Here is a 22166-nt window from a genome sequence, read left to right as displayed (position 1 = left end):
CAAGTCGCTCTGCAGCCTCATAGAATCCTCCTTGCAGCTCACACTGCCACCCAACTTAGTGTCATCCGCAAATTTGGAGATACTACATTTAAACCCCTCGTCTAAATCATTAATGTACAGTGTAAACAGCTGGGGCCCCAGCACAGAACCTTGCGGTACCCCACTAGTCACTGCCTGCCATTCTGAAAAGTACCCATTTACTCCTACTCTTTGCTTATTTCCCTTAGCTGAGAGGTTAATAACCATGGGGCATAGATTTAAAGTAGTTCGTAGAGGTGAGGGGAGTTGAGGAGAACTTTTTTCACCCAGAGGGTGGTGGGGGTCTGGAACTCACTGCCTGAAAAGGTGGTAGAGGCTGCAACCCTCATAGCATTTAAAAAGTACTTGGATATGCACTTGATGTGCCGTAACCTACGGGGCTACGGACCAAGAGCTGGAACGTGGGATTAGGCTGGCTGGCTCTTTTTCCGCCGGCACGGACACGATGGGCCAAATGGCCTCCTTCTGTGCCGTAAATTTCTATGATTCTATACACAGTAATATAACAATGTCCAAACTGGCCTCATTTTCAACCTGGTGAGCAATGCCGGGAGAGACCACTGGACCAGTACTGATATTATTAAACCAATGAGTAATGATGCATTCCTATGTGAGCAGACATAGACATTGAGATTGTCAGGGTGGAAAAGCTCATACGGTCTGCATGCTTACAGAATCCAACCACAGCATTTGGGGCCTATCACTGCAGGCCTCATCATGGCCTGGAAACGGTCCGGTGCCTTAATCGGCAATAGCGAGTGCACTCACGTGTCTGGGCCGAGGCGATGATCGGTGTTCCCTGCCTGCTTCCAACCATGGCCGAGACTCGAACGGTGTATGTGGAACTCTCTTGCAATCCACTGATCACGGAAAGCGTAGTATCGGCTGGGACAATCTTTGTCCTCTCAGGACCCCCTGAAGAGATAATTAAACGGCAGGTGTAATGTATTTGCTTCATGGGTTCTTTGCTTAAGAATTCATAGCAGCACATCGCTATTAAGAACTAGTTGGTTTATTAGCAAAAGGTTTAACAATCACACTACACGTTACCAGTGTCATGGTACACCAGTCATTGAAAGTTGGCATGCAGGTACAGCAGGCAGTAAAGAAGGCAAATGGCATGTTGGCCTTCATAGCAAGAGGATTTGAGTAAAGGAGCAGGGAGGTCTTACTGCAGTTGTACAGGGTCTTGGTGAGGCCACACCTTGAGTATTGTGTGCAGTTTTGGTCTCCTAATCTGAGGAAAGACATTCTTGCTATTGAGGGAGTGCAGTGAAGGTTCATCAGACTGATTCCCAGGATGGCAGGACTAACATATGAAGAAAGACTGGATCGACTAGGCTTATATTCACTGGAATTTAGAAGAATGAGAGGGGATCTCATAGAAGCATATAAAATTCTGACGGAATTGGACAGGTTAGATGCAGGAAGAATGTTCCCGAAGTTGGGGAAGTCCAGAACCAGGGTCACAGTCTAGGGATAAGGGGTTAGCCATCTAGGACCGAGATGAGGAGAAACTTTTTCACCCAGAGAATTGTGAATCTATGGAATTCTCTACCACAGAAAGTTGTTGAGTCCAGTTCGTTGGATATATTCAAAAAGGAGTTAGATGTGGCCCTTCCGGCTAAAGGAATCAGGGGGTTTGGAGAGAAGGCTGGGGTGGGGTACTGAAGTTGCATGATCAGCCATGATCTTATTGAATGGCAGTGCAGGCTCGAAGGGCCGAATGGCCTGCTCCTGCACCTATTTTCTATGTTTCATCCACCAGGCTCACAACCACCTGCCTCATCATGGATCCCCTGAATCCAACTGGCTGGGGTTTTATTGAGTCTTGACATGACGTAACTGGCTAAGCCGCTCCCAACTCAACACCTCTACAAGCCTCTGAGCATCCTCACAGGTGCACACATTACAGCGGTAGTGCCAGTTAATCTTTGTTATTCTTGGTTCAAGCACAACACAATGGCCAGGACTTTCCTCGGGGCTGCTTCTACTCCACTGCCACAACATCGGCATACGTGCGACGGAAGTCGGGTCGCAAACTCTGATTGGTGGAGGTTTCATCACATGACCTCCTTCCCCCTACCGCCCTGCCGAATCACACGGCCCTTTTACCCATCTCCAATATTTTGATCGCTGCCAACGGACTGGGAGTAGTTGTCCACGCACAGTTCCAGTGGTTCTCTTTTGTTTGTTGTTGCCAGAATTCCCAAAATGAGCAATAAAGAAGCGGGTATTAAAAAAATCTTGTTCAATTGTAGTTTAGTTTATTAATTGTGTGAATTGTAGGATTTATTCAGGTGTGAGCCACTTGTTTGTGCATGAAATTGTGATTGGTCAGAGTTGGCAGTTTTCAGGTAGGGCGTAGTTTAGCCCCAGCTCCGTCCGTTTTGCCGATGGGCTGCTGGGTTTGTTAATATACAGCAAATCACTGTTCTGAGACCAGAAGCACTGTTGCAGGAAACAGCTGTAGGGACAGTAGATTGGGAATCTCGAACACCAATGGAACATTATTGGTTGTGTGCTTCAGCAAGTGATCAGGAAGGCCAATGGAATCTTGACTTTTATTGCAAAGGGGATGGAGTATGGAATATAAAAGCGGGGAAGTCCTGCTACAGTTATACAGGGTATTGGTGAGGCCACACCTGGAATACTGCGTGCAGTTTTGGTTTCCATATTTATGAAAGGATATACTTGCTTTGGAGGCAGTTCAGAGATGGTTCACTAGGTTGATTCCAGAGATGAGGGGCTTGACTTATAAGGAAAGGTTGAGAAGGTTTGGCCTCTACTCATTGGAATTCAGAAGAATGAAATGTATAAGATTATAAAGGGGCTTGACAAGGTGGATGCAGAGAGGATGTTTCCACTGAAAGCGAAAACTATAACTATGAGGCATAAGCTTAAAACTGAGATGAGGATACATTTCTTCTCTCAGAGGGTTGTAAATCTGTGGAATTCGCTGCCTCAGAGAGCTGTGGAAGCTGGGTCATTGAATAAATTTAAGACAGAGATAGACAGTTCCTTAACCGATAAGGGGATAAGGGGTTATGGGGAGCGGGCAGGGAAGTGAACCTGAGTCCATGATCAGATCAGCCATGATCGGATTGAATGGCAGAGCAGGCTCGAGGGGCCGTATGGCCTACTCCTGCTCCTATTTCTTATGTTCTCAGATACTCCGTCTGTTGTAATAAGAACATAAGAACATAAGAATTAGGAACAGGAGTAGGCCATCTAGCCCCTCGAGCCTGCTCCGCCATTCAACAAGATCATGGCTGATCTGGCCATGGACTCAGCTCCACTTACCCACCCTCTCCCCGTAACCCTTAATTCCCTTATTGGTTAAAAATCTATCTATCTGTGATTTGAATACATTCAATGAGCTAGCCTCAACTGCTTCCTTGGGCAGAGAATTCCTCAGATTCACAACCCTCTGGGAAAAGAAATTCTTTCTCAACTCGGTTTTAAATTGGCTCCCCCGTATTTTGAGGCTGTGCCCCCTAGTTCTAGTCTCCCCGACCAGTGGAAACAACCTCTCTGCCTCTATCTTGTCTATCCCTTTCATTATTTTAAATGTTTCGATAAGATCACCCCTCATCCTTCTGAACTCCAACGAGTAAAGACCCAGTCTACTCAATCTATCATCATAAGGTAACCCCCTCATCTCCGGAATCAGCCTAGTGAATCGTCTCTGTACCCCCTCCAAAGCTAGTATATCCTTCCTTAAGTAAGGTGACCAAAAGGAAGGATACTTGGTGAAGGATATATGGTGAAGGGTATTTTTTAAGTTTGGGACCTGACAGTTATGTGCAGAATGCTTCTGCGTAGCTTCCGGCAGTTTCCGGTTTGTTGGCAACAGTCACTCCTTAAATTAAAAGTGTTTAAGAAAATGAAAAAAAAACACAATTTTTTTTAATGGCCCTGGGATTTTTCTCCGGGGCGTTGCAGGCAGCAGCGTGTCCTGGGGGTTCATCTTTAATTCCCGGAGACTCCTGGGCAATCCTGGAGGATTGGCAACCCTCAGCAGAAGCTCTGGTTGTGCACATAACCGGCCTTTCCATGGGACCGCCAGAGACATTGTAGGGCCACAGCTCCATGGGAATTCTCAACCAGCAGCAAAATGACAGTGCGTTCAGGTGGCACAATCTCCATTCACTTCTGGGGCTTGGATGAGATCCAACCCCAAGCTGATGGGTTGACAGTCTCTCTGCTGCTCCCCCAACCCCGCCACAATGATTCAGCAACTTTTCCCAGGGATACAGCTAAACAGTGCAGACCAGCAAGGCCCAGGATTGATCCTCAAGTCTTTCTGAGTTCACAGGAGGAGTTCTACAATGGGTCATTGTTAATGTATTTGCTTCATGGGTTCTTTGCTTAAGAATTCATAGCAGCACATTGCTATTAAGAACTAGTTGGTTTATTAGCAATAGGTGTAACAATCACATTACACATCACCAGTTCATCCACCAGGCTCACAACCACCTGCCTCATCGTGGATCCCCGGAACCCAACTGGCCGGGGTTTTATTGAGTCTTGTGAACACCACGTGACTGGTGAAGCCACTCCCAATTTAACAGCTCTACAAACCTGTGAGCATACTCACAATGTGCATTCATGACAGCAGTTTTGTTCCTGGATTCTGGAAACTGGCTTTAGCTCCTGCTCCAAAACACTGTGCACACTGCCCCCTGCTGGATGTGCATATGTGTGTAGACATTTGGGGGGCATTGGACGGCATTGGGCTCAGCTGTGATGGCCCCCAGGACAAAATAGCATGTCAACATTCACCAATCAGACTCAAAGATGAATAGCAGCCACTTGGGCAAAGCACCAGTGGGACCCGGTTCAACAAGGCGTGAACGCCTTCAACAGAGGAAGGGCGAGAAGAAAAACTGACCAGGAGAAATAAAAAGAAAGGGTGGCGGATGGAGTGTCGCAGTGGTACTGCAGAGGGCGCTCTTCTGAGGTTTGGATTGAAGCACGTTGTTGGGTCAGGTGGAGGAAGCGTGTCAGAGACAGGGAGCATCGAAAGAAAGACTTGCACTTGTATAGCGCCTTGGATGACCATCGGATGTCTCAAAGCATTTTACAGCCAATGAAGTATTTTTTGGAGTGCCGTCACCGTTGTAATGTAAGAAACGCAGCAGGCCAATTCGTGCACAGCAAGCTCCCAAATACAGCAATGTGATAATGACCAGATTGTTTTTTGTTACGTTGACTGAGGGATAAATATTGGCCAGGACACCGGGGATAACTCCCCTGCTCTTCTTCAAAATAGTGCCATGGGATCTTTTACGCCCACCTGAAAGAGCAGACGGGGCCTCGGTTTAACGTCTCATCCAAAAGACGGCACCTTGGACAGTGCAGCACTCCCTCAGCACTGCACTGGAGTGTCAGCCTAGATTTTTGTGCTCAAGTCCCTGGAGAGGGACCATGAACCCACAACCTTCTGACTCAGAGGCGTGCGAGCTGCCCACCGAGTCCCAGCTACTATCATTGGAAACAAGCAATACAAAGCGTTCTCCTCTCCAACAGTGCTTGATAACTGCCCCGACACAGATACACACAGGCACAGACACCCACACACAAACTCATGCTCAGAGACACACACAAAATATATGTCAATTAGGAACAAATATTTTTGTTTCGTTGATCTTTTTATGAACCAGGTAATGTATGATAAGTGATTGAGTTGGAGGAGGCAACTCCCATCAGTGTATTTTTCAAATATCTGCCATGAATAATTAAAGTACAGCAATTCCGATCACGAGCTCAGAAAAAATGGTTTGTTTGAAGCCATCCACCACAAGAGCACCCAATGTGGTCTCTGCATAGATCATGAACTGAGTCTATTGACCTACTATATGGAGTGGCACCGCACCATGTGCTGCTAAGCCATTGGGGGCAGCCTTTTGACTACTTTTGTTCTGAGATTCTCCATGCATGAGTCCTTCCCCAACCATGAGATGAGCAGTTGGCTCATATCACAGACCTCTGCCACTCTTACAGGGCTCGACTGAGAGAGGGGCGCAGCCGAACTCAACCTCCAATTTTTTTCCCACCTCAAGCCGAGACTGGGACCTCACCATAAGGAAGTTCCGGGATTCATCACTGCACCAAAACGCAGCGCTGTACACCCACCTTACACCGTTACACTTTAAAGGAAAATGAACCTATGTAAAGAGCAAAAGTTGCCCTGTACACTTGAAGTGGAAATATTTGCAGGGCTAGGGGGAAAGAGCAGGGGGAGTGGGACCAATTGGATCGCTCTTTCAAAGAGCCGGCACAGGCACGATGGGCCGAATGGCCTCCTTCTGTGTCATTCTATGATGGTTACACTTGTGGATTAAAGTCGGAGGGTCACCTTGTACACAAGAATAAAATGGAATGGGAGATGGGCTGCAGAGTCACAAATACAATTGCCAAGTTCAGTACCGAACCTCCATTCTCTGTCTCTCACTCCAAGTTATCCAACACCACTTTTATCGGCTGGGAAGTTGAAGAGTCCACCTTACATGCAGGCTGTCTTTCAGGCGAATATGTGTGGTTGGCTCTAGGTATATGCAGTATGTACTATGCAAATAAGAGATCTAAGTGACACAGGTAGAATTCAAGCCCTATCTTACAAGGGTCCAAGTGAACAGGACAAAGTCCCCACCTCGCAGTAGTGCCCAAGATATTCGATATCCCGTGATGCCAGGCATCTTTTTCCAAGTGAGTTTTAAGCTGTTGGATCCGGTTTCTATGACCTTCAGTTCCCTCACTGACTGGACCTGCTCGGAATCCAGAGAAGCTGCAAGTGATGAAAGGACATGACGTGGTTAAAAACAGTGAACGGATTCTGTACATTTTTTCGACGTGTTCTGCAATGGGCCTTTCATTCAGCAAGGGCACAGCACTTGCCGAACACAAAATGGCCGCCGCCATTGTCCACACACCAACAGTGACTGCACTTTCAAAGTAATTCACTGGTTGGGATGCAACTATCAGGGAAGATTGAACAGGCTGGGGATCGCTTCTCTGGAAAAGGGAAAAGTAAGAGGAGGGGTCTTTAAAATTATAAAAGGCATTCGTGCGATAGGGTGGATGTTGAAAAACAGGTTGACGAGGCCAGATCGAAGGGCCATAAGTATCAGAGGGCCACTAACAGATCAAATAAAGAATTTAGGAGGAATCTATCTGCACAGAAAGTAGTGAGAATGTGGAACTCACTGCCACGTGGGTTGGTTGAAGCAGAGCGTTAATGGGGAGGGGTGAAGCATACCTGGGGGAGAGAGGAACAGAGGGCTATAGGGGTAGGATGGGAAGAGGGAATTAGGCTGGGAGGAGGCTTGTGTCGGGTATTAACACTGGCATGGACCAGTTGTGCTGAATGACCTGTTTCTGTGCCGGAGATTCTATGTGATAAGACAATATATAAATGGTGGGTTTGTTCTTTCTTTGAATTTTAAAGAAATGAAGGAAGAACTTGCATTTATATAGCACCTTTCATGACCTCAGGACATCCCAAAGCTCTTTACAGCCAATGAAGTACTTTTGAAGTGTCATCCCTGGTGTAATATAGGGACATTTTCTTCTTAGTCCTTCTACATTCCAAATGCATTGTCTCACTTGCTATTCCTGCTCCCTACATTCTCACTGTATTGAAATGAGGACACAGGGACTCTGATTTATACTATCTCTGGCAGCCAATATGTTGACCCATTACACCATCTCCTCTAACTCATTCTTTCTCAGGAATCCACAGCGGTTGAACTTGATATCTCTCCCGGTCTTCCTTTTCTTCTACAATCCATGTAGGCGCTCAAAACTCAAATGGGACCAACTAACCATTGCTTTTGGATTTATCATGTCTTCTCTCTTGCTGTGCTCAGCCGTCGTGGTGTCCTGCATAAAGGTTCTCGGCTTCTCAACCAGGCATCTCAATAATAAAGAGTCACATGCATGGGAACATTAGGAACAGGAGGAGGCCATTCAGCTGCTCAAGCCTGCTCCGTCATTCTGTGAGATCACGGCTGACCTGTACCTCAACCCCATTTACCCACCTTTGCTGCATATCATTTAATACCCTGACCGAGGAGAAATCTAGCGATCTCAGTCGTGAACGCTTCGATTGTCGCCCAGCATCCACAGCCTTTTGGGGGAGGGAGTTCCAGATTCCCACTAGTCTTTGTGTGAAAAAGTGTTTCTCGATTTCGCTCCTGAACGGCCTGGCTCTAATTTTACGATGATACCCCCCCCTTGTTCTTGATTCCCCCACCAGAGGAGATAGTTTCTCCTTATCTACCCCGTCGAATCCTTCTAGCGTTTTAAAGGCCCCGATCAGAGCACCTCTCAAGTCTTCTATAGTCAAAGGAATACAAGTCAAGCTGATGCAATCTGTTCTCGAAATTGAGCTCTCTCAGCCCCAATGTCTTTCTGGTGACTCCCCCATGAAACAGTAAGCCCCCCCCCCCACTGTGATTATAAGCAAAGGCTTCGCCCCTCTCTCCGCCTCGTTAATTACCTGTCATCTGAGAAAGAGACACAGCAGGCCCCTCTGAGTTTCCATACACAGCGTGGATGCTAATTGTGTAGCGAGTCCTGGGGTTCAGGTTGGCGACGTGGTAAGACAGTGTGTTGCGATCCACGTATTCATTCTGAGTAGCACCTCTGCCTAACAAGGACAAAACATTGAAACAAACGGGCTTTAGAAAAGATTTGCACGGGGTCCGCAGATATACTGCAGCCAGGTCAACGCTTTGATTACACGGTATTTACAGCACAGAAACAGGCCATTCGGCCTAACAGGTCCGCGCTGGTGTTTATGTTCCACTTGAGCCTCCTCTTACCCATCGTCATCTAACCCCATCAACGCGTCCTTCTATTCCTTTCTCCCTCATGTGTTTACCCCTTAAATGTATTTATGCTATTCGCCTCAACAATTCCCTGTGGGAGTGAGTTCCACATTCTCACCATTCTCTGGGTAAAGAAGGTGCTCCTGAATTCCCCATTTGATTTATTAGTGACTGTGATATTTCCAGAGAGCACACAGCACACACAGCTTGTAAGATGGCAGAAGCTTCCAGAAGTCTCCTGAAGTCAGGTGACCTGGTTCTTTATTATAAACAGCACTGGCTGCAGTAACACAGGAGTCCACAGTGTGGAGCTACAGACATTACACTTCTCCCTCTTTAATGAAGAAATTATTACAACAAACAACCATCATACATAACTTGCATGGTTATACATAACAAAGGATATGGACTTATTTTGCCATATTTACAAATCAAGCTTAACCACTTGTTTTCTGTTTCGAAGAGGATACCTTTGCTCTCGAACAGAACCTTCCAAACATGATGTCGAATTTATACTCATTCGAGGCTGATCCTGAGGGAAGTTTTTCTCCAAGGGATGGCCTTGATTTCCATTTGAACTCTCTCTAACTTCAGACAGTGTGTCTACCTGACTCGGACTCGGGCTTAAATTCTGACTTTCTCTTGGATTTGTCTCCAGTACATTGGATGTAGGATATGCTACTGGTACTTTACTTGTATCAAAACTATCTGATGTCAGAAATAATCAAATCATTCCCACCTTCAACTCCTTCTATGTCTGTAGGTAAAATATGATCAATATGAACAAACCCAACCTGTCCATGATCAAACATCTTGACCAAATATGTGCGAGGACCACATATCTTCACCACTCTTCCTAGTAACCACCTTAACCATTTATGGTAATGGTTCTTCACTCTCACCTTCTGACTTAATTTCACACTTCTCTCTTTTACTCTACCTCTATCATGATTCTCCTTCTGTCTTAATTGTTTCTCTTCTACGGACTGTGCCAAGTTTGGTTTTAACAACGAGAATCTGGTTCGAAGCTGTCATAGCTGTTGATCAAAACAGAGAAGCTCTGCACCGGCTGCAGTAACACAGAAGTCCACAGTGTGGAGCTACAGACTACAGACATTACAGTGACTATCTTGTATTTCTGGCCCCTAGTTCTTGGTCTCCCCCTCAAGTGGAAACATCTTCTCTACGTCTACCCTATCAAATTCTTTCATCATCTTAAAGACCTCTCTCAGATCACCCCCTCAGCCTTCGCTTTTCTAGAGAAAAGAGCCCCAGCTTATTCTTTCTTGGTAGGTATAACCTCTCAGTTCTGGTATTCTAGTAAATCTTTTTTGCACCTTCTCCAATGCCTCTATATCCTATTTGATGGGTCTGACTGTAGCACAATGAATCTGTTGTTGAGTCACGGCAGGAATACTCACAGATACAATATCCAGACTTCTCTATGAAGCACTGGAGGAGGTTTGAGTGGAGCACAAACACCTGTTTCTGCGTTGTACATTCGGTGTAATTCTATCTAGCACTGTGCCTCTTACAAATTGGGCAGCACTTTGACTTTGAGCCAGCCTTGCACCCACCAGAAACTGATCTGCAACTTCCCCAAACTCACATTCAAAGGGCCTTGAACCAAGGAAAGAAAGAGGAGATTTCAATCCCATTAGTCTGGCTGGATTTAATCCTGGGTCCCAGGACAGGCAAGTCAACTATAACCCACTGCACTACCCAGTCTTCTCTCTGTAATTACGAGGTAGCCTCGCGACATCTAGCGTCAGAAGATAGTTTCTGCAACAATTCAACATTAATATGCGGCGTCTAATGTGATATATTCTGTTCTATTGTTTTACAATAGAGTTTTGAATTAACTGGTGAAACATCGAAACATAGAAAATGGGTGCAGGAGTAGGCCATTCGGCCCTTCGAGCCTGCACCGCCATTCAATAAGGTCATGGCTGATCATTCCTTCAGTACCCCTTTCCAGCTTTCTCTCCATACCCCTTGATTCCCTTAACCGTAAGGGTCATATCTAACTCCCTCTTGAATATATCCAATGAACTGGCATCAACAACTCTCTGCGGTAGGGAATTCCACAGATCAACAACTCTCTGAGTGAAGAAGTTTCTCCTCATCTCAGTCCTAAAGGGCCTACCCCTTATCCTAAGACTATGTCCCCTGGTTCTGGACTTCCCTAACATCGAGAACATTCTTCACGCATCTAACTTGTCCCGTCCCGTCAGATTCTTATATGTTTCTATGAGATCCCCTCTCATCCTTCTAAATGCCAGTGAATAAAGGCCCAGTTGATCCAGTCTCTCCTCATATGACAGCCCAGCCATCCCTGCAATCAGTCTGGTGAACCTTCGCTGCACTCCCTCAATAGCAAGAACGTACTTCCTCAGACTAGGAGACCAAAACTGAACACAATATTCCAGGTGAGGCCTCACTAAGGCCCTGTACAACTGCAGTAAGACCTCCCTGCTCCTATACTCAAATCCTCTCGCTATGAAGGCCAGCATACCATTTGCCTTCTTTACCGCCTGCTGTACCTGCATGCCCACTTTCAATGACTGATGAACCATGACACCCAGGTCTCATTGCACCTCCCCTTTTTCTAGTCTGCCGCCATTCAGATAATATTCTGCCTTCGTGTTTATGCCCCCAAAATGGATAACCTCACATTTATCCACATTGTACTGCATCTGCCATGTATTTGCCCACTCACTTAATCTGTCCAAGTCACCCTGCAGCCTCTTAGCGTCCTCCTCACAGCTCACACCGCCACCCAGTTTAGTGCCATCCACAAACTTGGAGATATTACACTCTATTCCTTCATCCAAATTGTTAATGTATATTGTAAAGAGCTGGGGTCCCAGCACTGAGCCCTGCGGCACCCCACTAGTCACTGCCTGCCATTCTGAAAAGGACCCGTTTATCCCGACTCTCTGCTTCTTGTCTACCAACCAGTTCTCTATCCACGTCAGTACATTACCCCCAATACCATGCGCTTTGATTTTGTACACCGATCTCTTGTGCGGGACCTTGTCAAAAACCTTTTGAAAGTCCAAATACACCACATCCACTGGTTCTCCCTTGTCCACTCTACTAGTTACATCCTCAAAAAATTCCAGAAGATTCGTCAAGCATGATTTCTCTTTCATAAATCCATCCTTGGTCCGATCCTGTCACTGCTTTCCAAACGGGCTGCTATTTCATCCTTAATGATTGATTCCAACATTTCCCCCACTACTGATGTCAGGCTAACCGGTCTATAATTACCCGCTTTCTCTCTCCCTCCTTTTTTAAAAAGTGGCGTTATATTAGCTACCCTCCAGTCCATAGGAACTGATCCAGAGTCGATAGATTGTTGAAAAATGATCACCAATGCATCCACTATTTCTAGGGCCACTTCCTTAAGTACTCTGAGATGCAGACTATCAGGACCCGGGGATTTATCGGCCTTTAATCCCATCAATTTGCCTAACACAATTTTCCGCCTAATAAGGATATCTTTCAGTTCCTCATTCTCACTAGACCCACTATCCCCGAGTACATTCGGAAGGTTATTTGTATCTTCCTTTGTGAAGACAGAACCGAAGTATTGGTTCAATTGGTCTGCCATTTCTTTGTTCCCCATTATAAATTCACCTGAATCTGACTGCAAGGGACCTACGTTTGTCTTTACTAATCTTTTTCTCTTCACATATTTATAGAAGCTTTTGCAGTCAGTTTTTACGTTCCCTGCAAGTTTCCTCTCATACTCTATTTTCCCCTTCTTAATTAAACCCTTAGTCCTCCTCTGTGAATTCTAAACTTCTCCCAGTCCTCAGGTTTGTTGCTTTTTCTCACCAGTTTATATGCCTCTTCCTTGGTTTTAACACTATCCTTAATTTCCCTTGTTAGCCATGGTTGAGCCACCTTCCCAGTTTTATTTTTACTCCAGACAGGGATGTTTTTGTTAAATATATATCATCATCATCATAGGCAGTCCCTCGGAATCGAGTAACACTTGCTTCCACTCCAAAAGTGAGTTCTCAGGTGACTGAACAGTCCAATATGGGAATTACAGTCTCTGTCACAGGTGGGACAGACAGTGGTTGAAGGAAAGGGTGGGTGGGGAGTCTGGTTTGCCGCACGCTCCTTCCGCTGCCTGCGCTTGCTTTCTGCCTGCTCTCGGCGACGAATTGTGTTGGAAGTTATTTATCAGAAAGATTGTCAGCCGCGCTCCGGTGATAGAATGGTGGCCTCTGACTCAAAGGTTTGCGAGTTCAAACTCTGCGTTGGGACGTGAGCACGTAATCTCGAATGGCACTCAGTGCTACACTGCCAGACCCTCCTTCTACTGAGATGTTCAACCAAGGCCCTTTGTTTCTGTTCCAGTAGTTCAGGAGAAGTTGAAGAGGAGAACGTAGATCTCCCTGGTGTCCTGGCCTGCATTTGTCCCTCAACCAACACAAGTAGAAAAGGATTAATTGATCATTTGCCTCAATGCTGTTTGTGGGATCTTAGGGCTCGACTTTCCACTATGGTCGCTATCGCCCCAAAATGGGCGCTATTTCCAGCCTTAGTGCATTTTTTTATTTTTCAGGATCGCTGGAATATCGTCCACTAGTTTCGTCTTTTTCATTTGGGCGATAGCCTTAGCAATGTGAAATGAGCCTTAGCGGTATATTCAGTTGTACATGGCTGACGTCCATAGCAGCGGCTGTTCTGCGCATGCGCGTTTTCTTTTCAGGCAAAGAACTTTTCCCACGGGGGTTGACAGAGAGAACAGGGGACCTGGTCCCCATCAATAACAAACTGAACCTTTCTTTTATTCTAGCCCCTGTTGCTTTATAAAATAAAATCTGTCAGCCAACTCCATTTCCTTCCTCATGGGATGACATACCCTAGTTCTGCTTCTACTTGTACTGTGGACCAGAGGGGGGAGAATTATCCATGATTAATATTAACCCTGACATTACAGCAATGTACATATATGTAACTTTTCTCATTTTATTCTCCCATCCCTATTCTGCAGCATGTGATTAGTGATCAATACTGATTGAGAAATTACAGCCCCGCCATCACTATAAATCACTATAAATGCCCTTAATTTGTCCTCAACAAACACAAAGTGATTAGATGATTGGCAAGAGTCAAAAAAAACCTTTAAAATCACTCACAAATTGATTCTCCTGACAGCCTTTTACTACAGATTTTCCCGTAGTGCTGAGTAATGCAGAATTATTGCAGGTTTTCTTCAGCCTATTTTTGGGCCAGCGATCATTTGGGTGAATTGTGGGCGAAATGCCGAAAGTAGTGCTCGCCGATAATCTGGGCCATAATCGGGCGCAAGTTTTCATTATCAGCACTATTCTCGGCCTTGCACAAGGATGACGTCATTTTTTTTTAAATAGGCCGGGCGATGCAGCTCATTCATGTGTGCCGAAAATTGGGCCGGCGACAATCGGGCGCTAGTTTCTACTTTTCAGCAAATATGGACGCTAGCATGAATCTCAGCGCTTATATGGGCGCTAAATGGGCGATAAATGGACAAGGATGTGCCAAAAGTCTAGCCCCAAATTGATGTACACAAAATGGATGCTGGGGTTTCTGACATGTCCCCTGAATGGCCTCGCTCCAATTTGAAGGTTATGCCCATCCAGAGAAATTAGTTTCTCTCTATCTACCCTATCAACTCATTTCATCATCTTAATCCCCTAAATTAGATCACCCCTTAATCTTCTATATTCAAGGAAATACAAACCTTTTCGAATCCTCTGAAGAAGTACCGGGGTGGATAGATAAAAGGAATACAGTGGATGCGGTTAATAAGAATTTAAAAATCAAGTTAGGTAAGATGCCACTAAAGAGACCTTTTATTCAGCAGCAGCAATTGTCGCTTCCTGTCACAAATAAAAATCAGAGAAACACCAGCAAAAGTTAGCCGCACAACTTAGAGGGAAGTTTTCTCTCTATTTACCTGATGTTGGGCTCCATGTTATCTTGTAATCTGTCGCTCCGACAGTAGCACCCCAGACCACAGACACCGAGGTAGTGGTGTATGTGGTTACTCTGAAGGTTGATACATAGCCAAGTGGAGCTGCAATACAGAATAGGCTATCAGTTAATTCATTCAGTTCCTTAAGGCATTCAGCATTTTCTCCCCTGCCCAAAGTTGCACAGACCGTGTTGCCTTACCCAAGTGGTCATTCTTTATATGTGAGTCAGGCAGCGGGTGTCGACAGGCTATTCCACCTTGCAGGGGAGAAGGCATCACTTAAGCTGCATCCTGCCCGCGTCCTGTGCCCACACACATTCCTTTTCAGCACTGTCATGGATGGCGATCAGGAATGGAAACTTTATGGGATAGAATTTCCACAGGGGTTCTTCCAATCTCCCAGTGTAACTTTGGTGGAAGATTGGCGGAAAGTGCGGGGGGAGAGGTGTAAATGACAGTCTGTGCCTTTCTCCTATGTTCCCACCAATATTCCCCACTGAGGTTATGGTAGAAGATCGGCAGAATCCCCACAAAAATTCCAGCCGTCTGCTGAGGTTAACTGTAGCTCTCCAACTGGTTGCCCAACTGAAATCAGGTAAGTCAGCACAGACCAAAGGTCAACTTGAGATCTTCCTGGGCTTGCATGTCTAAACACAATGTCCATTGCATTTAACAGATGAGCCTCTGGCGTTACTTTCACTCTACCTTGAATAAGATCATCATCATAGGCAATCCCTCGAATCGAGGATGACTTGCTTCCACATTAAAAAAGTTCATAGGTATTTCAATTCCAGTTCCGAACTAAATCTTGAAGGGTGAAAGATGCCTGTGCTTGGATTTTTTTAACGTGGGGTGACCGTTGCACACCAGCCACCACACGGGCTTGACAGAGCTAGGTCTTGGTCCAGTAGCAAGGATTAACCAAGACGACTGGAGACCTGCTCTGCTGCACGGACCTAGTGTGCACACATATCGCAGTGTGGGCTGGGCCCGTGCTAACCCTGGGCCCTCGCCTCTTCTGGGTCCCGAACTCACGCCTCTCCTGGGCCCCGATCACGTCCCTCTACAATCTCTCGCCGCTCCTTTGCCCCGACCTCATCGCTCCTGCTGTACCTGCCCGCGCTCCAATCAGCGACCTGGACCTTGATGACGTCACTCTTCATGCCGTTGCTCTCCTGCTCCAGCATGTGCTGCTCCCTGGAGTGGTTTGCTGCCACAAGCAGAGAACAATACCTGATCCAGCCCCATTGTATAAATCTGTGTTGTGACCAGAACATACTGTTGTCATCTCCCACCAGTTCAGTAGTTCTCCATTCCCTGTTAAATGAGCACTCTGTTCACATTCACCATACTTGGTGATAGATTATTCTACAAGTTAATGAGTGTGAAACAGTTTCTTTTTAGGTTACACAGTTTCCTTAGCTTATGATCATGTTGGCTGGTTCCTTTCTCTTGATTTTAGACATCCAGCTGAGAGCTTCATTTAGTTTCTTTTAACTTCTAATGAACATTAAGGCATGAATCAAACTGTGACAATGGTCAGGCATCAGTTGGATTGGCAAAGAGGATAGATCACGATGATGAGGTTTTGTAGCATCTGTGACTGGCATGATTACAACATCCGACTGATGCACCGACCACCACCATTTTGTGTGTGTACACACAGCCAGTGCTATCCCAGGCTTCTTTGTAATGTCTTACAGCTCTGAACGTACCTGTGTTTGATCAAAATCCTAATAGTTTAACTGTCACCTGTGTGTCTGGTTAACATCTTAATAGTTCCATTGTCCTCTGTGTTTACGATTAAGATCCTAATAGCTTTCTCTGTTGTCCTTACCTAAACCCATTGTTTAGATTCTAACAACTTGTAATGTTTCTTGCACCTTGTGAAGAACCCTAACAGTTTATGCTATCTACTCTGCGTTACTCTCCTAGGTTCTCCACAAATTGTGTTCATCATTGGGTTTGCCTCCAGGGTACATCAATCTCCCTCCGATGTATTGAGGGTTAACACAGTACTTCAATCTCCCTCCGATGTACTGAGGGTTAACTGTGTAGCTCAATCTCCCTCCAAGGTACTGATGATTAGCCAACTATCTCAAGCTCACTCCGTGGGACTGACAGATGAACTATCTACTTATATCTAGCTTCAGCGGTCTGACCAAGGGTACAATGAACAGAGAAACATGGGGGTATATGTGCACAAATTGTTGAAGGTGGCAGAGCAGGTTGAGAAAGCGGTTGAAAAAGCATTCGGATCCTGGGCTTCAGTAATAGAGGCATAGAGTACAAAAGCAAGGAAGTTATGATAAATCCTTATAAAACACTGGTTCGGCCTCAACTGGAGTATTGTGTCCAATTCTGGGCACCGCACTTTAGGAAGGATGTTAAGGCCTTAGCGAGGGTGCAGAAAGGAATTACAAGAATGGTTCCAGAGATAAGGGACTTCAGTTACATGGACAGACTGGAAAAGCTGGGGTTGTTCTCTTCAGAGCAGAGAAGGTTGAGAGGAGATTTGTTAGAGGTGTTCAAAATCATGAGGGGGTCTGGACAGGGTAGACAGAGAGAAACTGTTCCCATTAGCAGAAGGGCAGAGATTTAAGGCGATTGGCTGAAGAACCAAAGGCGACATGAGGAAAAACTTTTTTACGCAGCGAGTGGTTAGGATCTGGAACGTACGGCCTGAAAGGGTGGTGGAGGCAGATTCAATCATGGCTTTCAAAAGGGAATTGGATAAGTACCTGAAGGAAAAAAAATATGCAGGGCTACGGGGAAAGGATGGGGGAGTGGGACTGGCTGAGCACTCTTGCAGAGAGAGGCACGGGCTCGATGGGCCAAATGGCCTCCTTCTGTGTTGTAACCATTCTATGATTCTATGAAAACCTGAAGCAAAAATTAGTCAAGCCCATCCTTCCACGGTCCATATGCGATATGCCACACCTTGAACTACCTCACGCATTTAATCCACTGAGAAAAGCTTTAACAGTGCATCTCTATCCTCCCCATTCCCAAGGTAAATGAAGCAAAGCTCCAGAATATGTTGTCTGGTAGGAGAGAGGTTTTGTACTTGTGATCCTCAACACAAAAAGTACGAGCCTGAGCTATACTGCCATGGAGAGGAGAAGATTGGAAGCTTCTGCAAAGGGAGGGAGAGAAATCAACCAGGACTCCTAAGCAGGCCATTCAAACACAAAGCCCAGTGGCCAAATTTAGAGTGATATTGGGAAGGCCTGGTTGGAGGTCATCTACCTATCTTCACATCCATATGGCCCATGAAGATCAATAGGGAGAGGAAGAACATACATTTTCATGAATCATGGCAACAATGAATGAGAAGATAACTCTTTATAATTTAATACACCTGTGTTTGTCGAATAAAGTTTCATAGAAACATAGAAACATAGAAAATAGGTGCAGGAGTAGGCCATTCGGCCCTTCGAGCCTGCACCGCCATTCAATGAGTTCATCTCTTATCAACACTCTTGTGATTAAACACCATTGTTTCAGAGTCTGGCAGTCTCAGCAGAGTGAGCAAGGACTCACAGTACAAAACTGCTCCTAATTTGGTTACCTCATGCAAAAGCGGTCAGGCCATGGGGAAAGAGTGGAGTGGAACTAGCTGGATAGCCCTTTCAAAGAGCTGGCAGAGGCATGAATGGCCTCCTTCCTTGCTGTAAGATGTTACGATTCTAGGAGGATGACTGGTGTGGGAAATGGTAATGTCAGTCTGGTGTTTCCAAGGCACATTGTTGGACTAGAGTAGCCGGAGCTAACCTCCTACACTGGCTGTTGCTTACTTGACCTGGAAGTAATCGATAATGTCTGTAATTGGAATGTGTTCCATTTTCCAGCGCTAACATCCACCGTCTTTACGAGCACACTATTATGTTAGAGGAACCCGAAAGAGAATGTCGTACGATGCCACTCACATGTTTTCACGGTTGCTATCATCCCAGGGCCCACGACAGATCCGAAGACCACATAAAGAGACAAGACGTATTCTGTGTTGGCCACCAGATATTTCAGTTGATGCGATGTTGCGCTGCTGTTCAGCGCAACTTGACGGGGTCGGTCTCTCCCAGTGAACTCTGGCAACAAGGAAAAGTAGTGTTAAAATAGCCCCTCTAAACACACTGTGTTGTGAAAAACAACAATGGAAACCTTTGAGCACGGCTTCTTTTATTTATTTGTTCTCAGAATGTGGTCAGTGTTGGGAAGACTTCATTTATTTCCCATCCCTAGTTGCCCTGAGAAGGTGGTGGTGAGCCTTCTTCTTGAACCGCTGCAGCTCTTGTGCCAACGCTGTTCCTACAGTGATATGTTTTTTTTTAACAACTGAGCAGCTTCTTAGGACATTAAGAATCAACCAAGTAGTGTGGACATGAGTCACATGTAGGCTAAACTGGGATGGGGGGTGGAAGGTTCCCTTACCTGAAGGACATTAGTGAAGCAATTAGGTTTTTCTCACAATTTGACAGTTTTCATGGTCATTTTTCCAGTGCTAGCCCACAATTTAGGAACATCGGAACACAGGAACAGGAGGAGATCATTTAGCTCCCCCGTTACTGTTCTGTCCATTCAACGAGATCGTGGCTGATCTGTGACCTAACTCCATATACCTGCCTTTGCCCCATATCCCTTAATACCTTTGGTTAACAAAAATCTATCAATCTCAGAGTTAAAATTAACAACCCAGCATCAACTGCTGTTTGCGGAAGAGCGTTCCAAACCTCGAGCACCCTTTGTATGTAGAAGTATTTCCTAATTTCACTCTTGAAAGGCCTGGCTCTAATTTTTAGGCTGTGTCTCCTAATCCTAGATTCCTCAACCAGCGGAAATACTTTCTCTCTATCTACCAATTTATTGACTTGAATGTCACTAGTTGCCACAGTGGATACTGTAACCACTACACTAATACACTCACTTAGGCTTCAATGTGCCATAGCACAGAGCAGTGAAATACAACTTCCATTCTCCTCTAACTATATTATAGGATGATATAGGATTACAGAGGATATACAGCACTGAAACAGGCCATTCGGCCCAACCAGTCCATGCCAGCGTTTATGCTGCACTCGAGCCTCCTCCCATTTATCCTCATCTAACTCCATCAGCATAATCCTCTATTCCCTTCTCCCTCATATTGCTTATCTAACCGCCCCTTAAATGCATCGATACTATTCGCCTCAACCACTCCCTGTGGTAGTGAGTTCCACATTCTCACCACTCATTGGGTAAAGAAGTTTCTTCTGATTTCTTGGTGACTATCTTATATTGATGGCCTCTAGTTTTGCTCCTCCCCACAAGTGGAAACATTCTCTGTGTCTACTCTATCAAAAACTTTCATAATTTTAAAGACCTCAAGTAGGTCTTCATTTTTCAGACGAAAAGAGACCCAGCCTGTTCATCCTTTCCTGATAGTTGTACCCTCTGTCGCTATTCTCTGTCTCAGTTGATTCACGATGGGAGGTTCTGAGTAGGACAAAGTTCTAACTGACTCGACCAAGCAGTCCACCAATTACCCCTCCCCAACATTGTAAAGAAAGAAATAACTGGTTGAATGAGTAACGATAAAATGAGATTAATATACCAAGACGATATTTAACACCTTAGTATTTCTAAAGGGATTCTCTATTGGGAAATCAAGGAAATCCCTGCAGAAATAACATAAACAGTTAAAAACTGCACTTGCATGGTTTCTTTGAGGGGGGGGGGGTTTCCCATGATCTACCCCCTACCTCCCCAAGCTACAACAGGAGATCAGGAGAACCCTGCAGAAATGCATGTCCTTTATATTTAAGAATTAACTTAAGGGGTCAATTCTCTGCAACTACCGGGAAGATCCTCAATGGAATGAAAATCGGGCAGGTTCTATCACGAGGTCATCGACCACGATGAGTTTCTTGAACTGTACAGGATGGTACTGTGCAAAAAACAGTCATCTCACTGTGGAGTGGGATTAATGGGAATTACATAGAACTACATAGAATATACAGCACAGAAACAGGCCATTCGGCCCAACTAGAACAGAAGAAATGGGAGCAGGAGTAGGCCATTTGGACCCTCGAGCCTGCTCCGCCATTCAATAACATCATGGACTTAGCTCCACTTCCCTGCCCGCTCCCCATAACCCTTTACTCCCTTATCGCTCAAAAATCTATCTATCTCTGCCTTAAATATATGCAAAGATCCAGCCTCCACAGCTCTCTGGGACAGAGAATTCCATAGATTTATAACCCTCTGGAGAAGAAATTTCAAAAATTTCTCCTCATCTCAGTTTTAAATGGGTGGCCCTTATTCTAAGACTACGTCCCATAGTTTTAGTTTTCCCTATGTGGAAATATCCTCTCTGCATCCACCTTGTCGAGCCCCCTCATTATCTTATAAGTTTCAATAAGATCACCTCTCATTCTTCTGAACTCCAATGTGTATAGGCCCAACCTACTTAATCTATCCTCATAAGTCAACCTCCTCATCTCCGGAATCAACTGAGTGAACCTTCTCTGAACAGCCTCCAATGCAAGTATATCCTTCCTTAAATAGGGAGAACAAAGCTGTACCCAGTACTCCAGGTGTGGACTCACCAATACCCTGTACAGTTGTAGCAGGACTTCTCTGCTTTTATACTCTATCCCCCTTGCAATAAAGGCCAACATTCCATTTGCCTTCCTGATTACTTGCTGTACCTGCACACTAACTTTTTGTGTTTCATGCACAAGGACACCCAGGTCCCTCTGTACTGCAGCACTTTGCAATTTTTCTCCATTTAAATTATGCTCCACACGAGTCTACTCCTCCTTCCAGCAACTGCATCTCAGTCCTTCAGCACGTCTTTCTATTCCTTTTTCTCTCGTGTACTCATCTAGACTCCTCTAGTCAAAGTATCTAAGCTATTTGCCTCAACCACTTCCTCTGGTAGCGAGTTCCATGTTTTAACCACTCTCTGAGTAGAAGAAAAATATCCTTATTTCCCTATTGTATTTATTAGAAACGATCTTGCATTTATGGCCCCTAGTTTTGTTTCTCCCGCAAATGGAAACATTCTCTCCCCATCTACCCATTTATAATTTGAAAGGTCTCTATCAAGTCAGATTCTCTCATGTTCCTCCTGGCAGATGACCGAGATCAGTACCTAGGAATAGGCATCTGACCTACCCAGGGGTGCATGGTGTGAGGTAGGGAACTATTGAGAGGACACAAGTCAGGAAAGTGCGGTGCATCTCTACAAGAACTAAAACAAAAAAAAAAGCTTGCCGTGCATAAATCAACCCAATAACCCTCTTAAAATCAGCGCTTTACTTTGGTCCAATTCACAA

At 45.3% G+C, this 22166-nt stretch overlaps 1 protein-coding gene across 1 annotated transcript in view; it reads right to left on the bottom strand.

Moving 5' to 3' along the window:
* Positions 1–22166, bottom strand: part of col7a1l (collagen type VII alpha 1-like) — a 505550-nt gene that overhangs the window by 392576 nt on the left and 90808 nt on the right. Inside the window, exons 13-17 of the mRNA XM_070898381.1 lie at positions 18780–18938; positions 14833–14952; positions 8543–8692; positions 6695–6829; positions 808–954 (exon numbers count right to left, since the gene is read on the bottom strand). Of these exons, the coding sequence (XP_070754482.1) occupies positions 808–954; positions 6695–6829; positions 8543–8692; positions 14833–14952; positions 18780–18938 (711 nt within the window). The remainder of the gene's footprint in view (positions 1–807; positions 955–6694; positions 6830–8542; positions 8693–14832; positions 14953–18779; positions 18939–22166) is intronic.

The sequence above is a fragment of the Pristiophorus japonicus genome, chromosome 13, assembly GCF_044704955.1.
Source record: "Pristiophorus japonicus isolate sPriJap1 chromosome 13, sPriJap1.hap1, whole genome shotgun sequence".
NCBI lineage: Eukaryota > Metazoa > Chordata > Chondrichthyes > Pristiophoridae > Pristiophorus > Pristiophorus japonicus.
This window is presented reverse-complemented; position numbering and strand designations above follow the sequence as displayed.